Genomic DNA, 13014 nt, shown 5'->3' with positions numbered 1-13014 from the left:
TACACACATGGATAAGTCTTACAATCAGAATTTAACATCAGATGGCAGACTGCCTAAAACTTTTTTTGAACTGACTGACAATCTGGATTTGATTGACATATGGAGGACAAAGAACCCCCTAGGTAAAGAAGGAACTTTCTTCTCTGAGGCCCATCTGTCCTGGTCAAGGATCGACCAAATTTGGACCTCCAGGGGGATGGCACCAAAGACTAAAAAGGTGGAAATCTGCCCAAAAACATGCTCCGACCACAACGCCTTGAAAATAGAATTTAGACTAACTCAACCCGGTTCCTTCAGATGGAGAATGAATGACACATTATTAAGAGATCAAGAGATTGTGAAAAAGGCCCAAAAAACACTAAAGGACTACTTTGAGATAAATTTGAATACTACAGTAGAAAAAAGAACGATCTGGGACGCAAGCAAAGCCGTTATGAGAGGGTTTCTGATACAGCAGAATACAATCAAGAAAAAATTCTGGAATGGAAAGAAAGATAAAATATTGGAGAAAATACACCAAGGAGAGAAAAAATTGAGAACTAAACCAAAGTCAAAGGAGGTGCTGAGAGAAATTAAATTCCATCAAGCAGAATATTCAAAATTGATTAATCAGGAGATTGAATGGAAAATAAAACAGATGAAGCAAAGATCCTTTGAATCAGCGAATAAATGTGGAAAGCTGCTAGCATGGCAGCTGAAAAAAAGACAAAAGTTAAACACGGTTACAAATCTAGAGATTGAAGGAAGGATGATTCAGAAACCAGAAGAAATCAGGAAGTGCTTCCACAGATACTTTAAAGAACTGTATGCACAGGGGCCTCAGAAAGAATCAGAGATAGATCAATTTTTAAAGACAAATGGATTATCAAAGATAACTCAAGATAAAAAATTAATCTTGAACTCTACAATAACTTCACAGGAAATTGAAGGTGCCATTCAGAATATGCAACTAGGCAAATCTCCAGGCCCGGATGGGCTTACCTCCAAATATTACAAGACTTTGAAGGACTATTTGATACAACCCTTGTTGGAGGTATGCAACCAGATCATGGAGGGGAAGAGGGCACCAGAAACGTGGAAAGAAGCCTTCATCACATTGATACCCAAGTCAGAATCTGAAAAGACTCAGCTCAAGAACTACCGTCCCATCTCACTCCTAAATGTGGATTACAAAATATTTGCAGACATTTTGGCAAATAGACTTAAAAAAGTATTAAATGAAGTAATTCATAAGGACCAAGCAGGCTTTCTCCCTGGTAGACACTTATATGAAAATACTAGAAACATCATTGACATTTTGGAACTTTTGCAGACTGATAGGAACACAAGGGCGGTGTTAATCTTTATTGATGCGGAGAAAGCATTTGACAACATATCTTGGATGTTTATGAAGAAGAACTTGGAAGGGATGGGAGTGGGACGGGGGTTTGAGAATGGATTACAAGCAATTTATTCAGAACAAAAGGCTAAATTAATAGTGAACAATGTGGTGACGGAGGAATTTAGAATTGAGAAAGGGACACGACAAGGGTGCCCCCTATCCCCTCTGTTATTTATTTCAGTCCTGGAGGTGCTATTGAACATGATCAGAGAGGACCGGTTGGTACAAGGGATAGAGGTCGGAGTGAAACAATATAAACTGAAAGCATTTGCAGACGACCTAGTTTTGACACTGCAGGAGCCAGAACCCAGTACAAAAAGAGTTCTTGAACTTATATCTGAATTTGGTCGGGTGGCGGGATTTAAGTTAAATAAACAAAAAACTAAGGTGTTGACCAAGAATTTGACAATTACAGAAACAGAGGGGTTTCAGAGAGAAACAGAATTGAAAGTGGTAAAAAAAGTGAAATACCTAGGGATCTATTTGTCCTCCAAAAATTTGAATTTATTTAAGGATAATTATGAGAAATGTTGGTTGGAAGTTAAAAAGGATTTAGAAATTTGGTCAAGATTGAAACTTTCCTTGTTGGGAAGAATCGCAGCTATAAAAATGAATGTGTTGCCGAAGATGTTATTTTTGTTTCAAACCTTGCAGATCGTGGACAGAGTGGATTGTTTTGGAAAATGGCAGAAGGACATATCTAGATTTATCTGGCAGGGCAAAAAGCCCCGAATAAAGTTTAAAATACTAACAGATTCAAAAGAAAGAGGGGGGTTTGCCCTGCCGGACTTGAGGTTGTACTATGAGGCTGCAGCCTTCTGCTGGCTGAAAGATTGGTTTTTGTTGGAAAACACTGATGTCCTAGATCTGGAAGGATTTAATAATGCTTTTGGTTGGCACGCATACCTATGGTACGACAAGGTTAAAGTACATAAATTGTTTAAAAGCCACATTGTCAGAAAAGCAATTTTTGCAGTCTGGATGAAATATAAAGACCTACTAGAGAGTAAAACTCCGAGGTGGTTATCACCAGTGGAGGCCAAGGCCCGAAAAAGACCCAATATGGAGGCCTACTGGCCGAAATATTGGGAACTAATTGAAAAAATTGGAGACAATTGGAAGCTGCAGAGCCAGGAGAAATTAAAAAACAAGGTGCGAGATTGGTTACATTATGCTCAAATTCAAGAGGTTTTCAAAATGGATAAAAAAGTTGGATTCCAGGTGGAAAAGTCGAAACTAGAGACAGAATTGTTAGAACCAAAGACAAAGCTGTTATCTAGAATGTATAACTTGCTGCTTATGTGGAATACACAGGATGAGATAGTTAAATCTGCTATGATTAAATGGGCACAGGATGTTGGACACAACATTATGTTTGAAGACTGGGAAAGGTTATGGAACACCGGAATGAAATTCACGGCAAGTACTGCCTTGAAGGAAAACATCATGAAAATGATATACCGGTGGTACATGACCCCAGTCAAGTTAGCTAAGATACATCACCTGTCTGACAACAAATGTTGGAAGTGCAAAGAAGCAGAGGGGACATTCTTTCACCTCTGGTGGACTTGCCCAAGGGTTAAGGCCTTTTGGGAAATGATTTATAATGAGTTGAAAAAGGTATTTAGGTATACCTTTCCCAAGAAACCAGAGGCCTTCCTGTTGGGCATGGTGGACCAGAGAGTGTTAAAGAAGGACAGAATTTTGTTTATGTATGCTAGTACAGCAGCAAGAATACTCATCGCTAAGAACTGGAAGACACAAGATTTACCCACGCTGGAGGAATGGCAGACGCAGTTGATGGATTACATGGAGATAGCTGAATTGACCGGCAGAATCCGAGATGTGGATGTAGAAACAATTGAGGCGGACTGGAAAAAATTTAAAGATTATTTGCAAAAGTATTATAAGCTGTATGAATCTTAAGATTATGCATGATTTGGAAATGATATGCTTTAGCAACTATGATTAAGTGAACAGTAAATTAAGTGAGAAAAGAGAAAAGGAGATAATATGAATTGAACATGTTACGTTTATTTTTAAAGGTATACATAATATATTGAATTTGGATACATAACATGTGAAAGTTACAATAAGGTATGATATAAGGTAACAAATTGCTGACATTGTTAATACAAAGAATGCAGAATCGGAAGGGGTGGGGAAGTCCAAGTTAGGACTCTTTTTTTGGTTTGACTTATATTGTTTTGCTATACAAAAAAAAAAAAAAAATGGTTTCTTGTAAATTTGTAGGTATGTTTGCAATGCACAAAATTTGGAAAGAAACGCAATAAAAAATATTATAAAAAAAAAAAAAAAAAAAAAAAAAAAAAAGAACTTTGCTTCAGGATGAGAACAGAAATCGCATGGTGGCGGCGTGGCAGCAGCAGGAGGCCCCATTAGCTAAAGTGGTGCTTCAGGTTAAGAACAGTTTTAGGTTAAGAACGGACCTCTGGAGCGAATTAAGTACGTAACCAGAGGTACCACTGTATGTATGAGCTTTGTAGGTGGGTTGATTTGGGTTGAGGCAGGAAGAGGTGGAAAGTAGTGGGGATGTGAAGTAGAGATCTGGCTGAGTAATGTTTGGTACCTTTGGGTTCTGCTGGGTATAGCATCAGCTGCAGAGAGTTTGTTATCCAGGGCCCAGCTTGTCACATACCATGTGCCTTTGCAGCATTGGAGACCCGGGATAGAATGAGGTCTCTGTTGGCGTATGGACTACAGCAGAAACGCTGGCCAAAGTGGCTGTTTTACAGTTCATGTTGAAGCCAGGCGAACTTGGGGCTTCATAGAATCTATGATACTATTTGGGATAGATCCATAGCTAATGGAATGCTTGATGTTTTGCACTGGTATGGCTATGGTCATGGACTGACCATTATTTATTGGCACTTTTTTATTATTATACATGCTGGCAGAGCACAAAGGCTTTCACAGAACATCCACTCCAGTATAATTTGTTGTTTGCAGGAAAATAAACAACAAGAAGACGTAGAAACTGAACTGTCTCCCCTGGATAGCTTCATGGAAAGGGCTCCACTAAGTGGCAGGATGACAAAGACAGAATCTCTCATAATTCCTTCCAGCAGGTAACATGTCTGTAAACTGCAACATCAGCTCCGAAACTTACCTTGTTTGTAAATATGCAACTTGAGGCAGATGAGCTTTTAGCTTGTGGCATCTGAACATCAGCATGGCTTTCAGTCCCCGTGTTTTGTTCCAGATGTCATGCACCTTGGTGACCATTCCGCTTTCTTACCCAATTTTTAAAAAATACGACTCAAAGTAAGCTTGCAAAATAATATTTAATAGCATCACCAGTACAGTAATTCATTAAAGAGACAAAAGTATACCTAAACAATGAAATGGACACGGCAGAAATATACTGACAGCTGAGCAACCGCAAACTGAGTTGTGGCACTTTCCTTTTTCTTCCAGTATTGAGATTTGTGGAGCTATCAGTGATTTATATCTCAGCTGAAACCCTTTTATTTGTTCCAGTTCCTTCCGCAAGTAATACAGGGTGTTCCAAACCTGCAGAGCAAATTGTGGGGTTGCCAACAGTGAGGAGGAAGAGGAGGAGAGGAAGAGAAAGTCCTGTTGTTTAAGCAGGAGGACATCATAGGATGTCACTGCTTGTGCTTTTCTAAAATTTGACCCCACCAAACTGCTGCATTCCTAATTCTGATGCACCTTGGCTGATAGATTGACTCATCCAGGTAGACATAGATTTCCTAATGAGGTAGCCACTTCTGAGAAGACTCTGTACTTTGGGGACACCTCTCACAAGGCACTCTGTTTAAGGTCTTTTCCTATGCTCCGAAGGCATGCTAGCCACTGCCTTTTTCCATTAGAAGTTCATTTTGTTATAAAGAGAGATGTTTCCTTTTGGTAGTGGTGCCCCAGTTATGGAGTGCCCCCCTCCCAAGGCGTCAAAGACTTCTTTATTCACTTTGAATTCCCTAATTCAAAACAGTTTTACTTCTTATAACATTTTTACTTACGTATTTGAACTGTGAGGGACGCGGGTGGCGCTGTGGGTTAAACCACAGAGCCTAGGACTTGCCGATCAGAAGGTCGGCGGTTCAAATCCCCGCGACGGGGTGAGCTCCCGTTGCTCGGTCCTTGCTCCTGCCAACCTAGCAGTTTGAAAGCACGTCAAAGTGCAAGTAGATAAATAGGTACCGCTCCAGTGGGAAGGTAAATGCCATTTCTGTGCGCTGCTCTGGTTCGCCAGAAGCGGCTTAGTCATGCTAGCCACATGACCCAGAAGCTGTACACTGGCTCCCTCGGCCAATAAAGCGAGATGAGCACCGCAACCCCAGAGTCAGTCACGACTGGACCTAATGGTCAGGGGTCCCTTTACCTTTACCTTTATTTGAACTGTAACTTTAAAAGAGACTTTGGCTGATTTATGTTTTCAGTTTTGTCCTTATCTTATGATAATAAAGGTAAAGGTACCCCTGCCCGTACGGGCCAGTCTTGCCAGACTCTAGGGTTGTGTGCTCATCTCACTCTAGAGGCCGGGAGCCAGCGCTGTCCACAGACACTTCCGGGTCACGTGGCCAGCGTGACAAGCTGCATCTGGCGAGCCAGCGCAGCACACAGAACGCCGTTTACCTTCCCGCTGGTAAGCAGTCCCTATTTATCTACTTGCACCCGGGGGTGCTTTCGAACTGCTAGGTTGGCAGGCGCTGGGACCGAATGACGGGAGCGCACTCCGCCGCGGGGATTCGAACCGCCGACCATGCGATCGGCAAGTCCTAGGCGCTGAGGTTTTACCCACAGCGCCACCCGCGTCCCACTATTATCTTATGATAATAGAATCATGGAATTGTAGAGTTGGAAGGTGTGGTGGTTTGAGTATGCTGTTCGCAATAAGCACTCTCTGCTCACTCAGAGAGATATTTACTGTTCTTTATTTTACATGTGTACAAGCAGCACAGTAGAATCATGCATCCGAATTGTCCGGTTCAGATTTGGGGAGTGGTCTTCTCCTGCTTCTCCTCCAACGAAAGAGGCGGGGGAGCTTCATGGGATGCCTCTGATCCTTGTGCTTTAACTCTCTCCTTCCCTGTGCCAAAGGCATAGGCTTCCCATCTGTACCTGAGCTTTCCTTGCCTCCTCCTCGCTCTTTCCCTCTTCCCCTTCCATCATCTCCTGACCATTTCCTTCTGACTGTTCCCATTCTGACTTTTCTTCTCTCCCCCCCCCCCCGACTCCAAGGCGTCCCTTGGCAGTCCTGTGACAGAAGGGGCAGTCCAACCCCCTGCAATGTAGGAATCTCAGCTAAAGCATCCATGACAGATGGCCATCCAATCTCTGCTTACAAACCTCCAAGGAAGGAGAGTCCACAACCTCACAAGGGAGATTGTTCCACTGTCAAACAGCTCTTACTGTCAGAAAGTTCTTCCTGATGTTTAGTCGGAATCTCCTTTCTTGCAACTTGAAGCCATGGGTTCGAGTCCAACCTTCTGGAGCAGGAGAACATGTTCTTGCTCCATTTTCCATGTGACAGCCCTTTAGATATTTGAAAATGGCTACCATACCTCCTCTCTGTCTCCTCTTTACCAGGTTAAATATGCCCAGTTCCCTAAATTGTAACTCATTTAGATTTATATCAATATTTGTGTGATTGTGTTTAATTTGGAATTTTTTTTTATATGCTGTTGTTGATTTGTTAGCCGCTTTGTGCTTCATTCAATTACAGTGGTACCTCGGGTTAAGAACGTAATTCGTTCCAGACGTCCGTTCTTAACCTGAAACGGTTCTTAACCTGAAGCATGCTTTCTGTAATGGGGCCTCCTACTGCCACTGTGCCGCTGGCGCGCAATTTCCGTTCCTATCCTGGGGCAAAGTTCTTAACCTGGAGCAACCACTTCCTGGTTAGCAGAGATTGTAACCCGAAACGTCTGTAACCTGAAGCGTCTGTAACCCGAGGTACCACTGTATTAGGCAGGATAGAGTTTTAAAAGATAAATAAAAAAACAATTGCACTTTAATCTGCTGGTAGGTTAAAAAAACCAACAACCAACATTGATATTTCCTGCTGGCCCAGGAAAGTTGTAATGCAGTGAGCAGCATCTGTGCAGTTTTGGTTTTCTTGATAAAGGTCCCCATGTTTCTCCTTGAGCAGATCAGAAGCAAAGCACATGGGACGCAGAGGCAGAAGCACATCTCTGAAGGAAAGGCAGCCGGCGAAGCAGCAGAATGAGAGAGCCAACAGCCTGGACAACGAACGCTCTCCAGGCACCAGGCATCGCTTGCAGGTGAGATGGGCTGTTCGGTGCCAAGGGGGCATCCTCCTCCACATGTATGGCGCTTCTGGGGGCTTGCTGCAAATCCATCTCAAAGCTTTGTCATAGTTTCGGAGGAGATCTCAAGTTTTGGGGTTTGCAATTAGTAACAGCTCTCAGCATGTGCACCAGAATGTGCAATAAAGATTCTCTATTTTTTAGGAATGTTTTTATCATATATATATATATATATATATATATATATATATATATATACACACACACACACACACACACACACAGTGGTACCCCGCAAGACGAATGCCTCGCAAGACGGAAAACCTGCTAGACGAAAGGGTTTTCCGTTTTTCAATGCGCTTTGCAGGACGAATTTCTCTATGGGCTTGCTTCGCAAGACGAAAATGTCTTGTGAGTCTTGAGATTTTTATTCACTCCCCACCCCCTTTTTCTAAGCCGCTAAACCGCTAATCCCTTAGGCCTTTAATAGCCGCTAAACTGCTAATAGCGCTAATATGCTAAGCCGTTAATAGGGTTGCTTCGCAAGACGAAAAAACCGCTAGACGAAGAGACTTGCAGAATGAATTAATTTCCTCTTGCGAGGCACCACTGTGTGTGTGTATATATATATATACACACACACACACATATATATGCTCAACACACAACAAAAGAGACAAAATAAACCAGAATGAAAGTACCACCAGTCTCACCTTACAGAGAGAAATAATAAATATTATAGAATCATTAAACTGTTTTTAGCTGGGGCAATCAGAATAAGATCCACTATTTGACTACTGATTCAAAACCCTAAAATGTATTTTACATAATAAACTTTTTGTTTCTGTTCTTCTGTATATTGTACTGTTGTTTTATTGCTATGGATGATGGCTGACACAAATAAAGATTCCTTCCTTCCTTCATTCATTGAAAAAAAGGCTATATGAGATCTAAATGGGAACCCCAGTCACTAACTCAGCTGCTGCATTTTGGACCAGCTGAAGTTTCCAAGTCATCTTCAATGATCCCTTGATCCTCAGCAAGTCAGGAATTGGCAACTCTATGGACAAGTGGCAAAACAGTGTGCCTAGATGTTTAAATCAATCCAATTATTTTGGGTGTGCTTCATATTTGACTTCATAGATGTCCTAGCTTAATGGGCTGAAGAAAAACACATAAGATTGTGGGAGTGATTTAGACTGAACATTTATTTAAATAGCTGGGTAATGGAGCTTGTTCCAATAAACGAGGAATCTTAAGGGCTGCTTTCATTTATTTACAGATCCCAAGGAAAACTGTGTATGACCAGTTGAATCACATCTTGATCTCAGATACTCAGCTACCAGAAAATATCATTCTGATTAATACCTCTGACTGGCAAGGACAGGTAAGGAGATTTGGAGTGATAAGTACACAGTCATTTTACCTTAAACCACAAAGGGCCAACTGCAGACAGACCCCTAAATCAGGCATAGGCAAACTCTGGCCCTCCAGATGTTTTGGAACTACAATTCCCATCATCCCTAGCTAGCAGGACCCAGTGGTCAGGGATGTTGGGAATTGTAGTCTCAAAACATCTGGAGGGCCGGAGTTTGCCTATGCCTGCCCTAAATGTTCCAGTCCCCAGATCATTTGGCTGCCCTTTTTCATCTGTTCAAAATTCTTTCTGAGTGGCCAGAACTGTGCACAGTATTTCAAATATGGCTGCATCCTAGATTTGTACGAGGGCTTTGCAATACTGGCAATTTTACTTTCAGTCCCTTGTGAAATAGAATTTCCCCGTTTCATGCTGTGGAATTTATCCCTTCTGGTTAGTCACCGAAGTTCTTCTTGCAATTTTTTGGTTCCGTGTGCATCAGTACATTTACAGGGCAATCCTAACCATTCCTACTCAGAAGCAAGCCCTTCCGAATTCAGTAGATATTACTCTCAGGTAAGTGGGGTTAGGATTGCAGCTGCACATTTGTTGAACTTAATTTACCGCCCATGTGTTGCCCATTCGTGGCGCTTCTATTACGCCACTTCTAAGGCAGGCTCCTCGGATGTTCAGTATCCTGAGTAGTCCGGTGGCTTTGCCAACTTGGCTGCTTTACTGCTCACTAGATAATTAATGCACAAATTAAATAGTACCAGTCACAAATTTGGTCCGCCCAAACTGGGTTTGGTTCATTACGTAAAAAGTACTTTACATTTTTTTTGGTCACAAAATTTGCATCCACTTTTGGACAGCGTTCAAACCCACAGAGGGTCCCGAACCTGGAATCACGGGGAAATCTGATAGCAGTAGGTGTGAAATTTAACTAGCTCTCGCCAAATGAAGAAACTTCAGGAACATAACACAAAGGAAGACTCTCAGCCAGGGGTCAGCAACCATTTTCAGCCGGGGGCCGGTCCACCGTCCCTCAGATCATGTGGCGGGCCGGACTATATTTTATTTGGAGGGGAAACAAACGAATTCCTATGCCCCACAAATAACCCAGAGATGCATTTTAAACAAAAGGACGCATTCTACTTGTTATGTACTGAAGTTCTCACCCCTCACCCTGGGCCAGCAGGGGGATACTGTAAATAGTTTCCACTCAGGTCCACATATGCAAATAAGGGATTGAAAGTGACGTTCGGTGATTGGATAGTTACAGAAAATGGTTACTGTTGCGTTCTAGTGGAGCTCTATATAAGCAGGCTGGCTGAACCCTTCAGTTCAGTTCTGTTCTGGCCTGTGAATAAACAAGAGCTGTTTGAAGAATCGCTGTGTCGTCTGATATGTTCACCCACAACTTAACACTACTGAAGTAAAAACCACGCTGATTCCCAGACCATCCGCGGGCCGGATTGAGAAGGCGATTGGGCCGCACTCGGCCCACGGGCCTTAGGTTGCCTACCCCTGCTCTCAACAATAACAGGGCAGAGATAGTCACTGATATTCTTTAATCGTTAATAAGTATAAAAACATTAAGGTCAGATTTGCTCGCTCACCTGAGCTATCATGCCCCTAGCTGCTTGGTTCTCTGTGCTACGTTGCCCCCCCCCCCCCAAGCTGGACGCAATTTTGAAATACAGAGATGTGCTTTGAAATATAGTTAGGGAATGTCCTCACAGCATATTTTGCTGGGCTTAACAGATACCCCCACTCAATGGCATCCAGAGTTTCTTCTTTCGCAGCGTTCCTTAGAGCTAGGACCCAAAGCAGTGGATTCAAATTACAAGAAACATTGGGGGGGGGGGATTTCCTGGCAGTAAGAGCTGTTTGATAGTGGAACTCTCCTTCCTTGGAGGCTTTTAGGCAGAGGTTGGAGGGCCACCTGTTAGGGATTATTTAGTTGTGGTGTAGTGGTTAAGAGCGGTGGACTCGTAATCTGGTGAACCGGGTTCGCTTCTCCGCTCCTCCACATGCAGCTGCTGGGTGACCTTGGGCCAGTCACACTTCTCTGAAGTCTCTCAGCCCCACTCACCTCACAGAGTGTTTGTTGTGGGGGAGGAAGGGAAAAGATAATGTTAGCCGCTTTGAGACTCCTTCGGGTAGTGATAAAGCGGGCTATCAAATCCAAACTCTTCCTCTTCTAAATGACCCCCAGGGTGCCTTCCAACTCTACAGTTCTTGGATTCCAGGAGACCTTAACAAACCCCAACCATTTTCTCAAGCTAGTTTGCTTGAAGGATTGTTGGCCACTGCGGCCGTGTTTGAATCAATTTATGTTAATACAATAGTGTGTAAATTGCCTGGGGTATTTTATAAAAGGACAGTACAGAAATAACTAAAATAAATCAACAATGCATTTAAAATATATATAGAAGGTCCTTTTTTTACAGACTTGTATATCATTCTCAGTTTCTTTCAGATATCTTGCAAAAGCATGGCCTTCCAATCGTCTGCACGTGCTCTTCTGCAGATATCCAGGCAGCTTTCAGCACCATTGTCTCTAGAATACAGAGATAGTAAGTTCTTTTTTAATTAATGATATTTATATACATACTCCCTCCCTCCAGATATACATACCCCCTGCCAAGGCCTGCCGTGTCCCAGACTCTCTGCCCTAAGCTTTATTGCCGGTAAAAAATAAGGCCACAACTCTTGTCCCTAAGGAGAATTTGAGTTGACTTTCCCTGATGAAGTCTAGCAAGAGAGATGTTTTTTCTAAAACCACTTCATTATTTTACCAATACAGTGGTGCCCCGCGAGACGAATGCCTCGCAAGACGGAAAACCCGCTAGACGAAAGGGTTTTCCGTTTTGGAGGTGCTTCGCAGGATGAATTTGCTATGGGCTTGCTTCGCAAGACGAAAATGCCTTGCGATTCCTGGGGTTTTTTTCCCCTCCCCCACTTTTCCCCAAGCCCCTAAGCCGCTTAACAGCTGTTCGCTAAGTCGCTTAACAGCTGATCGCTAAGCCGCTTAACAGCTGATCTAAGCCGCTAATAGCCTTTTAGCATCTAATCCGCTAATCCCTTAAGCCTTTAATAGCCGCTAATAGCCTTTTAGCAGCTAATCCGCTAATCCCTTAAGCCTTTAATAGCCGCTAATAGCCTTTTAGCATCTAATCCGCTAATCCCTTAAGCCTTTAATAGCCGCTAATAGCCTTTTAGCAGCTAATCCGCTAATCCCTTAAGCCTTTAATAGCCGCTAATAGCCTTTTAGCAGCTAATCCGCTAATCCCTTAAGCCTTTAATAGCCGCTAATAGCCGCTAAACCGCTAATAGCCGCTAAACCGCTAATAGCGCTAATCCGCTAATGGGCTTGCTTTGCAAGACGAAAAAAACCGCAAGACGAAGAGACTCGCGGAACGGATTCTTTTCGTCTTGCGAGGCACCACTGTATGCAAAAGTTACCAAGCGAAGGTTTTTACAATGCGTCTGTCTGAGCCATAAGAAGCTGACTTTTCTATAAAGGCAGATGGGTGAAGCCAACCACAGATGTTCAGGAAGGGAAGGCGAGGCTCAGGAGAGATGCTGCAGTTGACACCATCACTAAGGCAGCTCTTTGTAAACTTCCATAAAAATGGCAAAAGTAGTTCCCCCCCCCAATAGGTTTCGTCTTAAACAACTGCAGACACAACAAATAAAGAGCTCACTTGTAATATATCAGTGGTTCAGTGCTCATTTCTTCTCTTTCCAAAATGGATTTTATCTTGAACAATTGCAGACGTAATAAAGAGTCCACTTGTGATATTGCAATAGTCGTTGTATCACCAACCTGTTCAGAGGAGACGCTGGCAGATACCCGTGTCATAGAGGGACGCTCACTGAGGAAGCTGGGCACTCAAAATAATGAATGACCCAGCCTCCCTACAAACTGAAAGACGGATGAAACACATTTCCATAAATTTGCTAGCGATAAGCACCAGGCTGTGTGGTACCCCACTGCTTTTACTGCTTGAATCCAA

The 13014-nt window shown here is 42.8% G+C and overlaps 1 protein-coding gene and 1 long non-coding RNA gene across 5 annotated transcripts in view; both read left to right on the top strand.

Moving 5' to 3' along the window:
- Window positions 1–13014, top strand: part of LOC310681253 — a 106697-nt gene that overhangs the window by 64278 nt on the left and 29405 nt on the right. The gene's annotated exons all lie outside the window — the stretch shown is intronic.
- Window positions 1–13014, top strand: part of LOC310681120 (phosphofurin acidic cluster sorting protein 2-like) — a 66183-nt gene that overhangs the window by 23764 nt on the left and 29405 nt on the right. For 2 of the 4 annotated variants that reach the window (XM_083448628.1, XM_083448630.1), the window contains exons 12-15: window positions 4352–4470; window positions 7515–7650; window positions 8918–9022; window positions 11465–11571. In XM_083448628.1, coding sequence (XP_083304754.1) covers window positions 4352–4470; window positions 7515–7650; window positions 8918–9022; window positions 11465–11571 — 467 coding nt within the window. The remainder of the gene's footprint in view (window positions 1–4351; window positions 4471–7514; window positions 7651–8917; window positions 9023–11464; window positions 11572–13014) is intronic. The other 2 variants (XM_083448629.1, XM_083448627.1) reach the window with 1 other exon arrangement.

This window comes from Podarcis tiliguerta (assembly GCF_965153285.1).
Source record: "Podarcis tiliguerta genome assembly, chromosome: 7".
Taxonomy (NCBI): Eukaryota; Metazoa; Chordata; class Lepidosauria; order Squamata; family Lacertidae; genus Podarcis; species Podarcis tiliguerta.
The sequence above is the reverse complement of the archived record's forward strand: the minus strand, read 5'-3'. Positions and strand labels throughout refer to the sequence as shown.